The 22895-nt window shown below is 37.5% G+C and overlaps 1 protein-coding gene across 2 annotated transcripts in view; it reads left to right on the top strand.

Moving 5' to 3' along the window:
- PDE3B (phosphodiesterase 3B) overlaps nucleotides 1–22895 on the top strand; it is a 138766-nt gene that overhangs the window by 57609 nt on the left and 58262 nt on the right. For both annotated transcript variants that reach the window (XM_012552477.3, XM_031942732.1), the window contains exon 2: nucleotides 20205–20255. In XM_012552477.3, coding sequence (XP_012407931.2) covers nucleotides 20205–20255 — 51 coding nt within the window. The remainder of the gene's footprint in view (nucleotides 1–20204; nucleotides 20256–22895) is intronic.

Here is a 22895-nt window from a genome sequence, read left to right as displayed (position 1 = left end):
GAAAATTAAAATGGACCAAACAGAAGAGAATTTTATCCTTAATAATTTTAATTAGCAAAAAAAGGAGAAAGAAGAGAACACTGAACTAATTGAAGTGCAACTGAAAAAATGTAGAATTTCCTCAAAAACAAAATCTGAATTAAACACCAAAAATAGAAATTTTGCAAAATAGCAAAAATTAAAGATTTATAAAATAAAAAACAAAAATACATTGAATTAATAAAATTAAAAGCTTTTACAAATAAAATAGACAAACCATTAGCTAACTTGATTTTTAAAAGAGGAAAGCAAAATTACTATATAAAAACTTAGAAAAAAAATCATAACAAATTAAAAATAAAGGAAATTATTAGAGAGCATTTTGCTCACTTATATGCCAGTAAAACTAATATCCTAAATGAAATAGCTGAATACTTTTACAAACATATAAAACCCTCACATTGTCCAGATAAGAAATGGAGAATTTAAATAACCCAGTGTCAGAAAAAGAAGTTGAACAAGCAATTAGTGAACTCCTAGAGGAACAAAAACTCAAGGACCAAAGAGCTTTATAAGTAAATCCTTTCAGACGTTGAAAAAAACCAATTAATTCCAGTATTGTACAACATGTTTGGGGAAAAAAATGGGAAGGTGATGTCAAAATTTTTCTGTGATGGAAATATGGTCTTGATACCTAAACTCTGCAGAGTTAAAACAGAGAAAGAGAATCATAGGCCAACAAACCTAATGTGAGCATTGATAGAGAATTTTTAATATCAGAAACTATGACATTATATCACAAAAATCATATGCTATGATCAGACTGGATTTATATCAGGAGTAAAGGGTTCAATATTAGAAAAACTATCAACATGATTGTTTTAATAACAATTACAGCAAAAATCTAATGTATCAAAAGAGGCATAAAAAGGTTTTGGTAGAATATAGCATTCATTTTTCTTTTCAATGTTAAAATATTTTCAGTCTCAAGTTCTTTTTCTTCTACCACCCACTCAGGAGACAAGAAATACTATACCTGTTAAACATATGAAGTCATGAAAAATTTATTTCTACATCATTAGCCATATTCTGGAGGGGGAAGGCAAGAAAAATAAAAAGGGAAAATGTTTCAGTTCATACTCTGAGTCAATCACTTCATCTTACATCAAGAATCCTTTGGTGGATCATTGTATTGTTCAGAGTTACTATGTCTTTTGCAACTGGTTATCTTTCAATATTACTGTTACTATGTAGATTGTCCTGGCTCTATTCCCTTCACTTTGCACCAGATTGTATGTCTTATAGGTTTTTCTCAAACCAATTCCATAATTTCTTACAGCACAATAGTATTCCATTACATTCATATGCTGTAACTTGTTCCACCATTCCCCAAATGGGCAACCTCTCAGTTTCCAATTCTCTACCACAGAAAAAGACTTATTAATATTTTTGTGCATCCAGGTTCTTTTCCTTTTCTTTGTGGGATCTCTTTCCAAAGGCGATGGGTGATTCTTTTAGTTTAATTTTACCCTCTGGTTCTAGAATACTGGGGCAGTTTTCCTTGATGATTTCTTGGAAGATGATGTCCAGGTTCTTTTTTAAAACATGGATGCCAGGTAGTCCAACAATTCTTAAATTACCCCTCCTGCATCTGTTTTCCAAAATTTTTATCTAATGAGATATTATACATTTTCTTCTATTTTTTCATTCTTTTGGCTTTTATTGTTTTACGATGCCATAAAGTCATTAGCTTCCACATGCTCAGTTTTAATTTTTAAGTATTTTCTTCAGTGATGTACCTCTCGTTCCATTCGGCAGTCCTGCTTTTTCTGGCATTTTTCTCTTTATCGGCTTTTTGTACTTCATTTATCATTTGGCCTATTCTGTTTTTTAAGGTGTTATTTTCTTCAGTATTTTTTTTTTTGAGCCTCCTTTACCAGATTTTTTTTTTTTTTTACGATTTTCTTGCGTCACTCGTTTCTTTCCCCGAATTTTCTTCTGCTTGTCTGCTTTGATTCTTTTGAGCTCTTCCCGATGTATCTTTTTCTTTGAAGCGTTAGACGGAGCCGTTTTGTCTCTGTCGCTTTCCTCCAAGTTTGTGGTTGGCCCTTCTCTGTCACCATAGCAACTTTCTCACCCAGGGCCTCCTCGTCTGTATCTTGTCCCTGGGCCCAGGCGGCTCCGGAGGAGAAGGCGGGGTTACTGACGCTGCCCAGCCCTCCCTCACAGATGTTACGGCCTCGCTTCTCCCGCTAGGGGGCGGTTGCGGCCTCCTCCAGAACGCAGGACAACCGGCTACGTCACTTTCTGCGGTCAGGAGCTTTTCCCACTCCGCGCACGTTTTCCAGCTCAGTCCTTGGCTCCCCACGCTAACGTGGAGCTCCGCTCCGGAGCAGGGAGGGGGCGCACTCCCCATCGCGGGCTTTCCCTGTTTCCGGGGTAATTCTGGGCCCACACAAGTTCTTAGTTCTTCCAAGGCGGTGATCCAGCGAGAGGCGTGCTTCCCATCCCCCTCCCCGGCGCTCTCCCCATCCGGGGTCCGGGGCCAGCCTCGCAGCTGCCCGCGGGCCCAGCTCTGGTGTGTGCGGGCCTTCCTCACCCTGGAAGGGAAAGCCCTGCCGGAAGGCCGGCAGCAGAGTCCTGCCTGTGGCGCAAACGCCGCGGGGCCGCCGGGGATGAGACCCGGGGACCGCCCCTTCCGCTCGCGCTGGTGGGCGGGGCTCCGGGCTGGCGCCGACCCCCCGGATCGCGCTTCCCGTTGGTGTGGGCTGCAAAACGGCTTTCCCTGTCCCGTTGTCAGTCTGCTCCGGGATTTGTTGTGGGCCATTCGGGGGGGGGGGGGGGGGTTTGGGGAGGACTCGGGCCGCGTTCCCGCCTTTTCTCCACCATCTTGGCTCTTCGTCCTTTTCCTATCTTTGGATGTCCTCGCGGTATAGCTCCAGCGTCAGTATTACCGGGTCAGAGGACACGCGGGCTCTAACCCTATAGACCAGAGTTCTACGTCCCACCCATGGGGAAATAGAAACACACCGCTATTTCCGAACGGGGCCAGTAACGCGTCTGAAACCCGTAGCCAGAATTACGCGGTGACGGGAAAGCGCTAGCGGCCTCTCGGAGGAAACGAGGCACGGTGGCCGCTGGCGTCGCTGTGGTTTGGGATAGGACTGTGGATTCTCGCTGTGGGAATAAGGCAAGACGAACAAATGAAGGGTGAAGATGGGCAAAGGGGAAGCAAAGGCGTTGCTTTTTTGCCCTGGGCTGATGCTTGAGGCTCTTGCCAGTTCGCGTAGAATTGGCTAAAACAGGTTCTAGAGTCAGCGCACGTAAATCATGGCCATTTCTGTGTGTTGAGAACAAGCCCTGAAAGGAGGAGAGAACAGTTCCGTTAAAAGTGACCACAGCGTGTGCGAAGTACTTGTTACTGGCCAAGAAACACAGAGCAATTGTGAGAACCAACTGAGTGATCTGGCATTCTGACTCCTTGTGGTTGGACAGGCCATAGACGTTTGTTAGGGAGGAAAGCAAAGGAACTAAGCGCCGCGCTAAGCGCTTCGTAAAGATTCTCTCGCTTAACTCTGTGACAGGAATCTCTGCACAAATACAGGCATCGGAGAAAGACCGTCTCCGCCCTCAAGGAGCTCGCACCGCTAGAGTGGAAGATGACACATAAAAGGGAACTGGAAAGTGGTTGGTTCTTTTTTTTTTTGGGAAAAGTATCCGCAGCAAGGGGACGTGGTGGAAAGTCTAAAGAGTCATAAACAGCAGGGTCTGTCCCCCATAATGGAGGCCCCAGAAGGAATGGATCAGTGAGAGAAGGGGGTTGCCGTGGAAAATGAAGGCTTCAGGGGGAGAAGGCCCTCGGAACTGAGGGATAGATGAATCATGCAGAATTAAAAGGAAAATCAGAAGTGCGGCTGGGAGGCCAAACAAATGTAATAAAAAATGATATCAATACTAATATTAATTCACTTATTTAGTGCTATGCAAATCTGACTAGCAACGGATGACTTAATTGAACTAGAAAAAAATTATATCAATACTAATATTAATTCACTTATTTAGTGCTATGCAAATCTGACTAGCAATGGATGACTTAATTGAACTAGAAAAAAAAAGGATTTAAAAATTCTCATGGAAGAACAAAAGATTAAGAATCACAAGGGGAATGAGAAAAAGCAAAAAGGAAGGGAGTCTGTCAGTATCTGAACTATATTACAAAACAGTAATCATCAAAATTATTTGATATTGGGTAAGAAATAGAGAGGTTGATCAGTGGGCAAAATTAAGTATACAATATTTAGAAACAAATGAATATTTGTTTGATTAAACTCTCAGAGCCTAGTACAGGGCTAAGAACTCATTCTTTGACCAAAAGAGGTAGGAAAACTGGAAAATAGTTTGGCAGAAATTAGGTATAGATTAATATATTACATCATATATGAAGATACGTTCCAAAAGTGTACATCACTTAATCATAAAGGGTAACATAAATTAGAAGAGCAAGGAGTAAATTACCTTTCTCATGTGGATGGGGAAGAATTCATCATTAAACATGGGTTAGAAATGATCACAGAAAAAATGACAATTTTGATTATTATAAAATTTGTAGAAACAAAACCACTGTAACTAATATTAGAAGAAAAACAGGGAAATCTTTATTTTAATCTTATAAGTTTTATCTCTAATACATATTAGAAAGATACTCACATTTATAGGAATAAGCTATTCTTCAATTGATAAATGAGCAAAAGATATGAATGAGGTACTTTCTAAGGGAAAAAATAAAATTGTACGTGAAGAAATTCTTTTAAATTACTAATGATTAAAGAAATGAAAATTAAATTAACAGTGAGGTTCTACCTCACACTTAAAAAAAATTGACAGAAAAGAAGGAAAAGTATGTTGGAAGGGCTGTGAGAAAATAAGCACATTAATGAATTAGTGGTGGAACTGAATTAGTACAACCATTTTGAAAGCAATTTATAATTATGCTCCCAAAGTTACTAAACTGATCATACTTTTTGACTCACTTACTATTGTAGTAGCCTTATGCTACAGTGTAATCAAAGAAAGAAGAAAAGGACTCACCTGGACAAAAACTACTTAGAGCCAGTTCTTTTTTGTGTGTGGCAAAGATTGGAAACTAAGAAAGTGTTTTTTAATTGGAGAATAGCTGAACAAATTATATATGAATGTAATGGAATACTGTTGTGTAAAAATGGTGAAAGGGATAATTTTAGAGAAACATGGGAAGAATGTATTAATGAATGTGTAAAACATTTATTAGTTATTTACATGTGCCATGGGCTTTGAAATTTAAAAGGGAAGACTACATGTTCTCAAGGAGCTCATTCAAATGGTAGAGACAACATTTCTGCACATCAGATGGAAAAGCCCCATGGTCCTTAAGGTAAAGATTTAGAGATATGGATGAAGAGGGAGGTATGCAGAAGCAGAACAACATGTACAATAACAACAGTGAAAAAACACTTTTTGATATTTTAAGGGCTACTACTAATGAAATGAGCAGTCACAATTCTAGAGGATTAGAAATCAAGCACTCTGCCCATCTACTGACAGGTGATGGTCTTAGGTGTAGAACAAGACATATTTTTTGGAGGTGACCAATGTAGGAATTTCTTTTGTTTTCTTTTTTCTTTTTATTAAGAGTATTTGTTACTTAGCTATGTGACCTTGGGCAAGTCACTGAACCCCAATTGCTTCATCAAAAAAAAAAAAAGAGTATTTGTTATAGTTTTTTTTTTAAATTTTCCAGTGGAATTTAGGGTTAGGGTTAGGAAGGAAGAAGAATGCTTTTCTTAATTGAAAAAAAATAAAGAAGGAAATCAAAGAAAAGTGTAAATATAGAAATTTTGTAGTAAAACTTTGGGAGTAGTAGAGTGACAATTTGAGAGCTTCTTAAAAGCAGAAATGCATCAAGAAATAATTATTTTTGATAGTCATATAACAGCATAAAGTTGGAAAAGTTCTTTAAATATATCGGCTCATTTGATCTTCACAAAACCTTGTGATGTTGTTGCTTTTAGTATCATCCCCATTTTGCAGAGGAGGAATTAGACTTAGCAAAATTCAGTGACTTCTCTGAGTAGCAAGTATTTTAAGGCTTGTCTACTTAACTCCCCTATTCACTATACCATACTACCTGTTGTCTTCATATTTCTATGAGGTACAAAAATTAAGCTCAGAATATTACATTTGGAAGTGATATTAGACAAATCCCCTTATTTTGCAACCCACATTGAGATTCATGTAAGCAGAATGATTTGTCCAATGCCATGTAAGTCATTGACCAGATGTGATCTTAGAATCTAGTGTTCCTGTTTCTGTCCTGTATTTGAGGTGGTATGACCTCAAGAGCCTCCTGCAGTGTTTGCTGTAACACAGTTATTTCCCAACTATGTTGTACAGAACATATTAACTTTAAAATTCACTGAAAATATAACCGTTCTAATTTTTTTCTCTTTTAAAATCTTTGCTACAAGAGAAGCCTCACTGGGAAGGAGATGGAGAAGGATGTTTTTGGTTAACTAGTAAGCATCTTAGTAAGCAGTAAGACCTTAATCAGAAATTAATGTGATATAAAGACAAAATATTATCAACAAAATTTAAAAAAGAAATATAGCAGTTGTATAAATTTGGCTTTGTGAACATATATGTTTTTCTCTTGAGCTACATGAGGAACAATGAAATAAACCTCATTGACGTAATTGAATCTGATAATATCTCCTGATTATGCTGCTGACGTCTCCCTGTGGTTTTGTTGGTTTGTAGAGCTGTGCAAGGCAAATTTGGCTTCTGAATCATGTTCAATCAGAAACTTTTTACTTAAAATACAGCTTTATAGCACGAATAAGTTGCATTTAAGTGATGGCGTTGTGAAAGGTGTTGGACAAGATCTTTATCAAATCAATTAAAGATTTTTTAACTTTTTTTTTTTTTTGCTTAGAGTAATATTGTAGATCACATATTGTAGGCTACTTAGGAAAAAATATAATCATTCTAGATAATTTATATTTGCCTTTAGAAAGATGTGGCAGTAGAAATTTACTGAAAATTTTAAATCAAGTTGTTGTAGATTTTATTAAATAAACTTTTACAATATAGAGAACTGTATTGTGAAATTGTTACAATTAATTTAGCAATAACCCTCACCTCTAGTTAGCAAATTTCTTCATTGCTGTTAAACGTTATTGCTAAAATTTCTATTCTAAAATCATTTATTGTGGGGATACGGTGGAAGAAAGGGCATATTAGAAAAAGTTTGCTGTTTTGCAGAAACAGGAAGACCTCATTTGAGGATAATTGATGCCAGAAAAGAAATCTATTTCAATATGGATCCATCTAAAGCAGAAACTGACATTTTATAGTAAACAATGGGAAAAAAAAAAGGTTTGATTGAGACTTTATCCTAGAAAATGAAACAAAAATTATGAAAATGAATTCATTTTATCTTATATTTAATAAGATATTAAATATTCCTGAAACTAATATTTAACTCTCAAAATGAACAAAGATTGAATCAAGTGTTGATTTTTGGTAGGGATATAACCTTTTTGGATAAAATTGTATGATAGGTCCCCATAAGAAATCCTTTGATTTGTGTTGGGGTTTTTTTTGTTGTGATCTAAGAGGGTCATTGCTACAAAAATATTGGAGAACTTCTTAATTTTTTCTACAGGCCTCTCTTCATTCTTCAGTTTAAAAATCATTCTCATATTAGTAATGATACTTTGAGAGACACTCTTGCTTCCTTACCCAGCCTAAAATGGAAGCTGCCCAGTATAGTTAATAGAGAATAACTGTGAGGAGTTAGGAAGACTTCAGTTCAGCTACTACCTGTCGGGGTGGTGGTTGTTGAGTGTCATTTCAACTGGGTCTAACTCTTGGTGACCCCATTTGGAGTTTTCCTGGCAGAGATACTAGTTGTCCATTTTCTTCTCTAGTTCACTTTATGAGTGAGAAAGCGGAGGCAAACAAGGTTAAATGACTTGCTCAGAGCCACATAACTCATCCGTGTCTGAGGCTCGCTCTGAGGTCAGGAGCAGCAGTCTTCCTGATTCCAGGCCTGCTGCTCTTCCCAGTGGGCCATCCAGCACTCTCTGTGTGTCTGTGGATGCATATTTTCTATCATCTCACATTCATGAGAAGTGATTCTAGGATAGGAATTTTTGCAATAATGTGGAATGACAGTGAGGAAATTTGCTAAATAGTGCCTAGCTAAGCGCAAATCACTCAACTCTGGGTCTCCAGGAAGTACTCTTGAAACTTAAGAGTTGGAGAGTAAATGCGGAACTGCATTGCTGGAAGGGCCTTTCTCTGTGAGAGTTTGTTATAGCCATGAAATCATAGATAGATACCAAAACAAAATGGGATCTGGTGTAACAGAGATTCCCATGGCTCCCATTACTTGAGGGTAAGATTTATTACCTTTCCCCGCTCCTCACTAAGGTTCTCTGGTACCTGAATGGGGCTGAGGGAGCCAGGATATCGAGGTGCCCCCTTTGCCCACTTGTAGGGGGAGAGCCTGTGCACTCCACTTTGATTTATTAACATTCAGATTAGCTTTTACAAGGGAATAGTTACTTCAAAGATATAAGAACAAATATACAAATGTACCCCATAACATATGGGGCACAATCTTCCCGTCTCCCATTTTATACTCTGGGGAAATAGAGGATTAGATTTATAGTTTAGCTTGTTTCCTAAATTGCATAGTACCAAGTTCCAAGTCCAAAGTCTGCTTAGGCTTATGTCCTAGAGTCCTAGCTTCTCAGGACTTCCCGGCTAGATTGACTGGCTGGGAATCTGGACTCCATTGTCACTGTGGCTCTATTCCAGGTCTGGTGAGAATCATTACCTATACCTAGAACCCCCAGACCAGTTTCTTGGTCCTCCCCCCTCACTGGTTCAATTCATGGTCTCCTACTCTGGGTGAACCTTGACTTTCTGGACATTGAACAGAAAAGAAAGGGGGGAAAGAGCACCAGGAGAAAGAGAACTTGTTTCTCATTTTGGTGGTTTTTAAAATTCAGCCTGTTCTGACAAAATAGCCATTGGAAAAGAGGCTTCTATCAACATTGGAGGGGAACAAAAAAGGTCTTCTCCCAGAAGCTGATTCTTCCTTCTTAGATGATCTGGGCTTATACCAAACACCCTGCTACACTAATACCTGAAAACTTGGGTAATGGATACCTGAATGCTCCGATAACAGGATCTTGTACTTTCCCTTCTGTGATATAAAATAAAGCAGTGCTTGTAAAAGGCCGGGTTGGATTAGAATACCAATAAATAGTCTTTAGGTCTCTCATTCTTTTGGGGCAGAACTGAGGGGAGAATGAATGCTCAGACTTTACTATTAATGGTTATTAATGGAACCAGCTGTAAATTTGAATACCAGTATATTAGCATTTTGGTAATAGGAAGGTTAAATCAGTATCTATAATACAGTTAAGGCATTTTCCAATTTTATGTATCTTCAAAATAATAGTCTAGATTCTCAAATTCTTTTAGTAGTCATGTAACTGAAGAAACTTTTCACATTTGTAGGAAAAACTGATATATTATCACAATCCAGTCGGTAATACTTAGTCTCCTGAAAATTAAGTCTTCTCAAGAGAGTTTGTGGCTCAGTATCCAATGTTATATGGCAACATCTTGTGGATCCTGTTGGTATTAAGTTTCCTCATGAGCCTATATATCCTGTAGCAAATAGTTTACATTCTAATTTTCTAATTTTTATTTAGTCTGCCTTTTTTTTTTTTGCTTTAATTCATAAGTAGACTATGGTTCTTCCTTGAAAAATTTTGAAAGCATGCCATGCACTGTAGGCTCTTTCTGCTGTGTTACTTTTCTGAGTCTGATTTTTGGTATTCTTTGGCTTATGTCAATTTAACTGGTAATCACCTTTTAAAATTAATTTTGTGCTGTTCTATTTTACACTTATCTCTAATACTTTACGTTCAATATTTGCTTTTAAGGTACTCCTTTTGACCCTCTTCCAGTTTTTATGTCATTTGTTGGCACCATCTTTTGGTTCTTTTGGGTGAATTTTCTTGAACAAGTACTTTTTTTTTTTGTTTTATTTTGTGAGGCAATCAGGTTTAAGTGACTTGCCCAGTGTCAGTACAGCTAGTAAGTATTAGATATCTGAGGTCGGATTTGAACTCAGGTCCTCCTGATTCCAAGACTGGTGTTCTGTCCACTGGGCCACCTAGTTGTCCTGAGTAAATACGTTTCTTATCATCACTGTCATCTCTTTATTGAACTTGAGTGGCAGGGCAGCCGCTCTGCAGGGAAAGCATGGTGTCATGGTAAGGATGCATTAGGAGAGTGTGAGTTCCAGCCTTTGCTGCTGACTTGCGTGGCAGTGGGCAAGTCCATTCTTCTGTCAGCCTCTGCCCTTTTTGTAAGGTGATGGGAGTTGGGCTAGATAACATTTAGTCTTTTCCAGCTTTGAAAACCTTTAATTCTGTTCTCTCTCCATTTTGCAAACACATTTTCCTTTGAGTTTCTGGGCTAGGTTTCCAGTCTTCTCTGTAATTTTTTTCTTTAAAAAACAGAGTGAATAAAAAGTATGTGAAATATTTTAAACAGTCTTTTCTTCAGGCAGGTTTGTGAGTCAGGATCTGTGTGCTCTCGGGAAGCTGCCTTGACTGTCTTTGGCCAGTTGGTGGCAGCAGCTTCTAGTTGTAGACCTGAGAGCTCTGGTCATTCCCACATTGCATCTTGAAAAAGTAATTGAAACCCAGAGGAGGCCGACCTTCAGAAAAGCCTGTGATCTCTAACCCTCGCCCTGTTCTCCGGGTGCCAGAGTCAGATCAGACCAACAGCGCCTACAGTGTGGGGACCTTCCACGCTGAGATTCAAGGAAGGGCAGAAAGTGTCCCAGGCTCTCCCGGAGCTCACCCACAAATGGGGATTGATAGAGGCAGGATACACTGGAGATTGCCTCAGGGGCAAGTGCCAAGATTTAGGAGGAGCAGCAAGATCATCTTGGAGAAGATGGGGCCCAGAGCCAGGACCCCAGTGGCCCCAGTCCACCTTCTGCTCTCTGAAGCCACATTCTGTTAGCTTATTCCCTGCTGGTGATAGAAAGGCCACTAAACAGTCTCATCCTTCTTTAATATCCATCCAGATACGTGACAGCAACTACCATCTTCTCTCCCCACTCGGATTTATCTTCTCTTGGTTAAATATTCCCCTTTCATTCCAACAGTCTCCCTGCTTTGGATCTCCTCACCATCTTGGCCATCTTTCTCTGGGAATAAACTGGCCCCAGCTGGGCACTGTCCCTTTCAAAATGTGGCTCCTCGGACTGAACATGTTAGTGTCCATTGGGATTATCTATGATTAGGATAATTTGTGAGCATCCCCTCCATGGGCTTGGATATAGTAAATGCAGCCCAACATCATATTAGTCTTGTTGGTTGACAGCATCATGTCATTGAGCCATGTGGAACTTGTACAGGTTTTACGCGTAAATGGTCTCCTATCCACATCTTTCTCATTCTGTGTGTGTTTAGTTGATTTCTTTCTGCACAACAAGGACATTTACCCCTGATAATTTCAGTGTTAGCTATAGGAGCTACAGGCTCCTGTTTCAGCCTTTTGGATCCTCAGTATCGGCGGCCTCTTCCAGCTTCCTGTCATCTGAAAATTTGATGAGCTTGCCATCTGTGCTCTGCAGTCATTGGTATGGATGTGGTGGTGAGAGTCCTGTGGCTCTCAAGACTCCTTGAGCCTCATGTCTGTCCCAGTTCAGAAGAGGGAGGAGGCTTTTTGAGAGTCAAGCACAGAACACCTAAAGAACCCCTGGACCGGGGGTATAGGGAGACAAGACCGAGTTTGGACACTGGATGTATCCGCTAGTTTTAATATTGGTAACTGGATATATATTGACATTTGGAATGTAGAAATCCGAGTTGGAAGGCCTTGGAGAACATCTTTGTTAACCCTTTCATTTTATGGATGAAACAGAGGCTCATAGAGAGGTTAAATGTTTTCTGAGGTCATAGTGAATTACTGGCAAAGTTGGGACTAAGGCCCAATTAATTATATGTGAATTAAAAGATAAGAAAAAGTACAACATTATCATATATGGGGTTTGTAGCAATACTATCACAAGAGCCACATGTACTGTCCCCCAAAAAACTTGAACAAGAAGTCTTGTCTCTGATCCATTGATAATCCCTGAGTTACTTCCCGGCTGTTTCATACTACATTACTTTATACTGTAAAATTTCACTTAACAAAATCTCTAACAATATGATTTTCTTTTCTCAAGGAATTTCTATTGCCACTTCTTTCTACAGGTAAATATCACTTACTAGTTACTTAATAGCTATTGCTGATTGATGGACATGTAAAGCAGAACTCTATTATACGTCTTAAAAATTCATCCCTCTTTCTAACTTTCTTGTTTGTGTTGAAGGCACTCCCATCCTTCCCATTATAGGTTTGAAGTCTTGGATTAATCTTCAATCCTTCCTTTGTGCATGTATAATCAGTGTACAAGTTTTATTGACTTTTACCTCAATAACGTGGTTTGCTTCTTTTATTCTGTCCACTCACATGGCCATCACCCTCCTTCAGTTCTCATCACCTCACAGCTGGGCTATTAAAGGAGCTTCCTTATTTGTTCTCTCTGCCCCCACCTTCTTATTTCTATTTCATCCTTTGCACCGATGCCACATTGATAGTCTGAAACATGGGTTTGACCATGCCATTTATCTGCTCATTAAATTCCAGTGGCTCCCCATATCTTCAAGATGTGATAGTCAATCCCTGTCATTTAAAAGCATTTCTTATTGATCTCCAATCTCTTTCCCAGCTAATCTCACTTCCACTTTCTTCACATGATCTGTGTCCCAGTCAAACCTGCCTGTTTCCCATGCATGACATTCTGTCTCCCTCACCCATGACTTCCCCCATGCCTGGAATACCCTCCTCCTCGCCCCACTTAGTAGAATTCTTAGCTTCTTCTAGAGCTTAGGGATGCTACCAACTATAGGGAACTTTTTAAAAATTTGTTTTCTTTTTTAATTATGAATTTAATTAAAACCCATTTTAGTGTGGAAAGAACAAAAAGATTTTATATGGAATCATAAACTGTTATGTGTAATTTTGTTTCTTAAGTGTATGTTAAAATTTGTACAGTTGTGACCAAAGGGCCCTGTTTATCTCCTTCTAAAGTTGTTTTTTTCCCTGAATATATTTTATATATTTTTTGATATTTTTCATCTCTTATTACCCACTACCAGAAGCTCTTTCTTTCCTAGTTGTTCATGCTCTCCTTTGTGTGTCCTTTGAATGGTTTCATTTTTGTCTTTGATATTTATCTCTAGCACCTAACATAAGGCCTAGTACTCTATATATTCTTGTTTGTTTTTTTTAAACTTTGTTGAACTAAATACAAAATAAGAAAAAAAAATAGAAAAAAGAGAGGAAAGAAAAATAAACAAAACCCAGTAAAACAAAATATTGTCATATGCCCAGCAGAACACCAGGAAGGATTCAAAATATATAATAATAAATTTCCATTTCAAGAAAGCATATATAATAATAGAAGAAATTATATTCATGACTCTGTCTTTTCTTTGCTTTCTTGAAGGTTCTACTTTTGTTCTCTGCTACACACTTTTGACTTTCTTTTTTTCCCTTTCAAATCCCCCCATTTCCCTCAAATAGACTACAGTTAAACACAGATATATTTATACATACATGCATATATAGGTGCATATATATATTCATATCCACCCACAGACCCATATATAGACAATATCTATCTATATATGTATATACATATATGTAGACAATATATATCTATATAACCCAAAGAACTACATGCATGCATACCCACATATACTGAAACACACATATGCATTTACCCATATGTAAATATGCATCTAACACAATAATAATATGACTGACATGTAATTTAGATCTCTCTTAATTGAATCTTTAAGTTTGACTTTGTCTAAGATCAATGATTACTAGTCCTACTTTTTTTTTTCCAATCAATTCTACTCTTGATCCTTGTTGTCAGTTTTCTTTATCTCTTTATTTCATATCTCTGTTAAGTCTTCTACTTTAATTCTGCTCTTTAACTTGCCTTACTATTACTTAACCTCCCCCATCTATGGAACCCTCTCATCTTTTTGCCTCACTCTTTCCTTCCTTTAACCCATTCTCATTAATTCACTCCGATTAATCTAAACACTCTTCTGTACCCCAGTTTATCCTGACACCCTTTCCCCCCTCTTTATCCTTTTCCCATTAATATATATACCCTATCCCACTACCATTATTCTACATACCCTTCTATACCCCCACCTTATCATTAATCTACATACCTCATCCTACTGCCATAAATCTACATGTCCTATAACCCACCTTTTCCTATCATAGGGTGTGTGTGTGTTTGGGAGGGTGTTCCCTATTCCCAGTGTGAGTAGGTTTTCAGAACTATGAGTCCTCCTCCCTCTTCTGATGCTTCTGTATCAGTTCTTCCTCTGAACCTCATTTATATTACATAATCACTATTTTTACCTTTTCCTAGACTGTTATTTTTTAGAATCAAATCGTATTCAACTCTATTTTGAGCTATTCAATTACTGTTGTCGATCTAAAATATATGGTACACATTTCCATGTACAAAACAACAATGATTTGTCCATGTTGAGTTCTTTGAAAATAATCATTGATATTGGGCTTATATGTTAAATTTTCTTTAAGTTCAGGTTGGTTGATACCAAGTTCTGAAAATCTGCAAGTTTGTTGAATGTCCATTTTTTAATTCAATATTATGGATAGTTTTGCTGGATATGATATTTTTGGCCACAGATCTAGTACTTTTGATTGCCGATGTAATTCCAGGACCTGTGGTCTTTTATTATGGCTGCTAAGTCATGTGCAATTATAATTGTAGCTTCAGCATATTTGAATTTTTTTGTTTTTTTTCTTACAAAATTTTCTCTTTTGATCTGGAGGTTTTGAAATTTAGCAATAATTTTTTTTGTATTTTTCACAAAGAATCTCTTTGAGGTGGTGATCAATGGACTTTTTTTCCTATTTCTGCTTTCCCATCCTGTTCTATCATTATAGGATAATTTATTCATTGATGATCATTGCATTATTGTGTCAAGGTTCTTTTTTTTTTTTTTTTGACCACAGCTTTCAGGTAGTCCAATTATTCTTATACTTTACTGATCTGTTCCCCAGATCTGTTGTTTTTCTTGTAAGATGTTTTACATTCTTTGTTTTTCATTCTTTATATTTTGTTTTGTTATTTCTTGATCTCTTCTAACTTCATTTGCTTCCCTTTTCCCAATTCTAATTTTCAAAGAATTGTTTCCTTCTTTAAGATGTTATCTCCTTTTCTAGTTGGTTAACTGTAAATAATCTTGTTTTTCTTGACTGTTATTTATCTGTTTTAGTCTTCCTTCTGTCTCTCTTACTTAATTTTTAATAGCTTTTTATTTTTCCAAATACATGCAAAGATAGTTTTCATCATTCACCTTTATAAAACTTTGTGTTCCAAATTTTTCTCCCTTTTCCTCCCTACCCCCTGTCATAGCAGCAAGCAATCCAATATAAACAAAACGTGAAATTCTTCTAAACATATTTCCATATTTGTAATGCTGCACAAGAAAAATAAGATCAAAAAGTGAAAGAAAAAAACACGAGAAAAAACCAAGCAAACAAACAACAGCAACAACAACAAAAGTAAAAATACTATACTTTGATTCCCATTCAGGCTCCCTAGTTCCAACTCTGGGTACAGATGGCTCTCTCCATGAGTCTATTGGAATTGCCTTGACCTCCTTGTTGAAAAGAGCAAAGTTCATCACAGTTGCTCATCAGACAATCTCATTGTTACCTTGTACAATGATCTCCTGATTCTGCTCATTTCACTTAACATCAGTTCATGTAAGTCTCTCCAGGTCTTTCTGAAATGATCCTCTTGGTCGTTTTTTACAGAACAATAATACTCCATAACATTCATATACCATAACTTATTCAGCCATTCTCCAACTGATGGGCATCCACTCAGTTTCCAGTTTCTCACCACTACAAAAAGGGCTCCCCCAAACATTTTTGCACATGTGGGTCCTTTTCCCTCCTTTAAGATCTTTTTGGGATACAGGCCCAATAGAAACATTGCTGGATCAAAAGGTATGCACATTTTGATAGCCCTTTGGGCAGAGTTGCAAATTGCTTTGCAAAATGGTAAGATCAATTCACAACTCCACTAACAAAGTGTTTGTGTTCTGCTTTTCCCACATCCCCTCCAACCTTCATTATTATCTTTTCCTATCATCTAGCCAATCTAAGAGATGTGAAATGGTACCTCAAGAGTTTTCTTAATTTGCATTTTAAATAGTGATTTAGAGCATTTTTCATATGATTAGAAATGACTTTAATCATCTGAAAATTTTCTGTTCATATCCTTTGACCATTTATCAATTGGGGAATGGCTTGTAGTCTTAAAAATTTGAGTAAGTTCTCTATATATTTTAGAAATTAGGCCTTTAACAGAAACATTTGATGTAAATAAATTTTTCCCAGCTTTCTGCTGCTCTTTTAATCTTGGTTGCATTGGTTTTATTTGTACAAAATCTTTTTAATTCAATATAATCAGAATTATCCATTTTGCATTTCATAATGTTCTCTAGTTCTTCTTTGACCTTAAATTATTTCCTTCTTCATAGATTTGAGAGGTAAACTATTCCTTGTTCTCCTGATTTGCTTATAATATCACTCTTTATGTCTAAATCATGAACACACTTCAATCTTATCTTTATATAGGATGTTAGATGTTGGCTAATGCCCAGTTTCTGCCATACTGTTTTCCCAGTTTTTTCCAGCAATTTTTAATCAAATAGTGTGACTTCTTATGCCAGAAATTGGAATCTGAGTTTATCAAACATTAGATTACTATAGTCATTGACTGTTGTGTCTTGTAAACTTAACCTATTCCACTGATCTATTACTCTATTTCCTAGCCACTACCAAATGTTTTTGATGATCACTTGCTTTATAATAAAGTTTTAGATCTGGCACAACTGGGCCACCTTCCTTTGCATTTTTTTTCATTAATTTCCTTGAAATTCTTGACCTTTTGTTCTCCCAGATGAGTTTTGTTATTGTTTTTTCTAACTCTATAAAGTAATTTATTGGCAGTTTGATTGGTATGGCACTGAATAAGTAGATAAATTTAGGTGGAATTTTCATTTTTATTATATTAGCTCAGCCTGCAGTTGATATTCTTCCATTTGTTTAGATCTAACTTTTATTTGTATGAAAAGTGTTTTTGTAATTGTCTCACTTGATTTTTAAAGTCTTTTCTTCTATAAAGTCTTTCTGGGCCAGTAGCCATTTAATGTTACTCTTTGAGGTAGAAGAGTTTTTTTTTGTTTTTTTTTTTGTTTTTTTTCCCCCACTGTCCTGGTCTTTCTTATACCCATAGTAAGTTTTTTATGGTGAGGTTCTTTTCTTTTTTGCTGGTTCATTTTTAAAAAAATGAAAACTGTCAGTGTAAGTACCTCTAATTGTGGGGTGCATGATACCTCCAGCTTTACTTCAGCTCTTCCCTTTGACCTGGAACCCCAAAACCAACTCCTGTACTACAGGTGCCAACAGCCAGCAGTGTCCCTGTTCCCCTGCTCCTTTCTTCCCAGTGTCCTTTTAGCTTAAGGTCCATCTCTGCAGCCTAGCTGGGCCTGGTGCTCTTGATCAGCAGAGCTCTCTCAGTATTCTGGACTCAGACCCCCAACTCCCCAGATGTCAGGTGAAAGTTCCTGTGGTTCCAGCTGAAGTTTCCTCCTAAACCAGCTAATTCAGGGCTCCCCACTGTTTGATCTGTGCAGCTAGCTTGGAGGTGTTTACACTTCACACTGATTAAACTTTGGTTCTGGTGTCCCAGGAGTCTGTTTTCACTCTGAGGTGCAAATTTGTTCTATTTGTGGGGGAAATCTGGAGATCCTGAAATTTATTGACCTACTCTTGTCATCTTTCCAGAATCCTCTCCATATATTTTTATTGAAAGGGAGACTGATATACCAACTTTCAGAATTCTTTACCTACTCAAACATCAGGCTCTGCTTCTAGGGGTTATATGAACTGGACATAGAATTGATAATGTAGTTGTCACAGACAGTAGCAAATTTAAGGACTAATTCAGGTGAGAAAGAATTATTAGAATTTTACCTAAGGGTAATTTCTTTGTAATTGAAGTTGATCCAGACTGCCCATATTTCATTTAAGTTATTATAGTAAGCATCTACTCCTCTCCCCTTCCCTCCCCCCCCCACTTTTTTCATATCATTAAAGATAAAAAGAAAAATGACTTGAATTGCAACTTTTTTTTTTTTTAAAAAAAGTGCCTTTGATATTAAGTTGCTTCTCTCCATCTATGAGTTAGCCAATTCAGTTCCATTTTATACTCCTTCATTTAGAATTTTCTCTCTTCAGAGCATTGTTCTTACCATTTGAGATTCCTATCCAAATTAGACCTACCTATGTCTTATTTTTATGGATCTTGTCTGATATTTTGAATTGAAGTAGAAAGGAACAATGCTAGAAAAATGGAATTTCTTAGAACTAATTTATTTTACAAGAATCAGACAATTTATGCTTTATTTAGCAATGCTATACATTGCATTAGAGCAGGGTTCCTCAAACTTTTTAAATGGGGGCCAGTTCACTGCCCCTCAGACTGTTGGAGGGCCGGACTATAGTAAAAACAAAAACTTTGTTTTGTGGGCCTTTAAATAAAGAAACTTCATAGCCTTGGGTGAGAAGGGATAAACATCCTTAGCTGCTGCATCTGGCCCGCGACTGTAGTTTGAGGACCCCTGCATATCACCCCACAATTTCCCTTTACTGTGTTATTCTTGATTCACAATGATATTAGGAACACATTTTTAAAAGATGATAAACTTTAGGACAGAAGACCTGCTTTGAAGCCTATAATTTGTAATCATCGAGCTCTGTGCTATTGGCAAATCATGTCACCTTTCATCTATAAAAGGAGAAGATTGATCCAGCTTGAGGGGGCAAATACCACCCCAGACCACACTTGGCAATCAGCCTAGAAACAAATTAAAATGTTATGGAGCAATAGTAAAGAAACTACAAATTATGGTAGAATATAGATGATGCTACTATGTGGTTTTCTAAGTCAACATCTGGCGGCCAGGATCCTTATATACAACATATTGGTCCCTTTTTCTTTGTGAGTTTGACCCCACTGGACCAGATGATTTCAGGCCCTTTCCAGCAGCAGTCCTCTGTTCTTGTGAAACAGGAAGACCCGGCTGCTTTTTATGTCAGTATGTCAAAAATGGTCAGTCTGGAAATAAGGCAGCTCATGGGACACCCATAAATAAGATTCCATTAGGTTAAATCCTTTCCCCCTGGTCACATGACTAATAATTGAGTCAGAATTGAGATCCAGACCATGGTCTTCCTAATTCTAAGGCCTATAAATGTATCTACTTTGGCAGTTCACTCTTGTTTTATGGAAAAGATATGTTTCAAAACAATGGACCACAGAAATAAAATTTCTCTAAGGCTTCTACTTCCCTGAGTATATATTGACTGAGTAGGATGGAGAAGCAGATTTGTAAGTATATTTAGGGGGACAGCTGAGGGGGACAGAAGAGCATTCATAGTATAGAAAATTGAGAATTAACTGAACAAAGAGTAAAGATGAAAGTAACTTTGAGAAAGTTCCTCATTTATGTTCCATTTAACCACAGGAAATAGACACAGTTTAAGTGAGGGTTGCTTTTTATAACTCTTTAAATATCATAAGGAAGCAGCACCACCCACTGGCAAGAAGTGTTAACTCACTGGCATTTGCTTTTAGCTGGTAGTGAGTGATATGATTATTTTTTATTTATAACTATAGTATTTTTTTTTGCTTTTATACTATTACCCCTTCTTAAAAATGCATGCTACTATGCATTTTGCTAATTAGTTTGCTTTTTCTGTAATTCTGTTCACTCCTTCAGGTACTAATATTTGGGTTAATGAAATATTCTGTTTAAAAATTATGCCTCAATCCTTTTTGTTTCCACTCTCAAGTATCAGAAGTTTTTTTTTTAAGTAATTAGAACTGAAAAAGCCAAACTTTGACTTTACAACCCTTTAGTGCCTGTTAATTTATAACTGAATGAAATTTCTTTTTTATTTTTTTTCAGATGATTCTTTGGGATTGGGACTTGAAGCAGTGGTCTAAACCCCATTATCAGGTGAGTGTGTACATTAGCACTAAGAAAGAGTGATGCTTGTGAGGAACTTAAAAGAAACATTTAAATTTAGAATTAGAACTTCCTATAATAAGAACTTGATAATCTAGAATATAACTAACTAGAATCTGCAATTAAATGGATCTTTTTTTCTGAATTCCACTTGTAGGAAAAAGAGGCAAGTGATCCCCCAAAAAGTTCATTTAAAAATAATTCTTCAAGCAAGAGGCTGGATGACCTCTTGTCGGGTATGTTGTAGTGGGAATTGCTTTTTGGGTTTGAGTTAGATTAGATGGATACTGAGGTCTTTTCCATTTTTAAAATTCTGTGTTTCTTTGGTTTAATAAACAAAGGGTTTTCATGGATTAACTTGGGCTTTAGCTTAGGCTTCAATCTAAATCCATTCAAGGACCCCTTTTTTAAAAATTGAGTTACTTACTATGAGAAAAAAATCAATTCAGGGTACTTAAAATTAATTCTCTTTTGTTTTTAAAATCAAGAAAAATCATGAAACTTTATTCATCATCAATACAACAAATACTAAAGTATGTTTTGAGTCACATTGTTCAGTGACTAATCATGCACAAAATACCATCAGCACTAAGAGAGATAAGAAAATAAATTAGATATGTCCAGCCCCCCTTCTCCCCTTCTTCCTCTACTTTATAATCTATTAGGGAAACTAAAACACACATATAAATTATAATAACATATAGGATGCGGCAAGTGCAAGAATCTTGTTAGAGTTCAGAGAAAGAGGCTGAGGTTTTTACCTTGGTGAGCACTTCGCAAAATTGGTGGCAGTTTGAGCTGTATCTGGAGGACAGCAGACTTGGAGATGAGGGTATTGTAGGTATAGGGAGTGGTTTAGGACAAGTTTGATGATGACAGCTAGCCTGGAGTCTAACAAAACTTTTAAGATACACTGAAAAGGACTAGAAGAGGAGCAGACAAATGGTTATTGCAGGAACTAGTTGGATGGGATTACAGTTCCACGAATATGTATTATGTGCCCACTATGTACAGAGGCACCTATCCAAAGACAAAAAGAAATAACAATAACTGCCTTCAAGGAACTCATGTTTTCCTGGAGGATTCATGAAAACATCTCTGTAAATAAATTATAATTTGAGGAGGAAGAAAGGGCTAACAAGGAGAAGGTTAAAGGCAGCTAGTATTTGAAGAGGCTTAGCTAAGAAGAGAATCTGTTCTGGGAACATTGGAGAGCCAGAAGATATGATGTTGTGTAAGGAGGAATAAAGAGACCAGGGGGGCTAGATAGAATCTGAGTGTGTGAGGGAGAATCCTGGGAGATCAACGTGGAACAAGGTGGCAAAGGACCCGAAGTGCTGGGTCCTTTTCTCTTCAAGCTGATTGGAATCTAATCATTATTTCTGAGCCAGGGTGTGACACAGTTATACCCCTGCTGTCAGAAGATTATTTTGGCAGTAGAGACAAGATTGGACACAGGAGAGGCGAGACTGAAAGTGGAAGGATGCATTAGGAGGATGTTATAGTTGACCAGTTGAGAAGTGATGAAAGATCCAGCTGGGATGGTAGCTGTGTGAATGGAGAAGGAGGACAGATAGAAGGGTTTGGAGGGCGGGTGACAAGGCTTTCCAGCTGGTAGGAAACGAGATGATTTGCAGTCCTGGCCAGCTGAAAACTCAGTATGGAGACTAAAAGATGATATATTGATTTGGGGATCATCTGCATAGAGAGAGTCATTTTAGGGCTAGGGAGTAAAGAGTATCTGGGAGGATGGTTGTTAGTTATATCAAAAACTGTTGGGAGGTTAAAAATGATGAGTGCTAAGAAAAGGCCATCAAATTTAACACTTGTGAAATTGATGTTAACCTCTGCAAGAGCCGTTTAGTGTGACATTCCAGTAGGAAGTCAGGTTGAAAGGGGTGAGAAGTGAGAAAGTGGAGATGAGTTTATATGGCTTTTCTAGAAGTTGACTGGGACAGGGAAAAGTTATCTGGAGAAAATGACAAAGCTAAAGGAAAACTTAAGACTGGAGAAGACCTGAACATATTTATAGGCATCAAGGAACAAACAGAAGGAAAATGGGGAAATAAAGAGATTGGTTTTGGCAAGAAGAGTCCTGTTTCTCAAAAACTAGAGCAAGAAAAGAGAGATTGAGGGGAGAAGGGAGCTTGCTTGATTGCTTCAGTAAAGTAGGAAAGAAGATGAGGCAGAGGGAACTGGGGGAAAAGTTTGAAACCACTAATTTGAGAATAGAGAGAAAATAGGGTTCCTAAGAGTTTGTTCTGAAGGGAGGAGTTGAGATTAGATGTGTGCTTAGTTGACCAATAGTAGGTAACCAGAAGGCTGGTAGATAAATTCAGGAGCCAGGATAGGGACTAGGAAAAGCTCATTCCAATGTTGGGGAAGAGAGAATGTCGATACACTGTTTCTAACCCCCACCCTATCACTTAGGGAAGGTGACACTTCTAGCAATGGCTCCCCATTAGTTGCTGCAGCATTTCTGATGGGGAAGAAGGAGATGGCAATTTCTCCTCACAAACATGTTTGGGCTATTAAAGTCCGATTCTACTTGCTCATTTTAGTATAGCTGGGTTCTTAGAGCCTGTGCGCTGGCAGTTCTCATACAACTGAAACAGTTTCTAGTTTTGTTCT

Source organism: Sarcophilus harrisii, chromosome 6 (genome assembly GCF_902635505.1).
Source record: "Sarcophilus harrisii chromosome 6, mSarHar1.11, whole genome shotgun sequence".
In the NCBI taxonomy this organism is placed as follows: Eukaryota; Metazoa; Chordata; class Mammalia; order Dasyuromorphia; family Dasyuridae; genus Sarcophilus; species Sarcophilus harrisii.
Note: the sequence above shows the minus strand (reverse complement) of the source record. Positions and strands in the feature narration are given on the sequence as shown.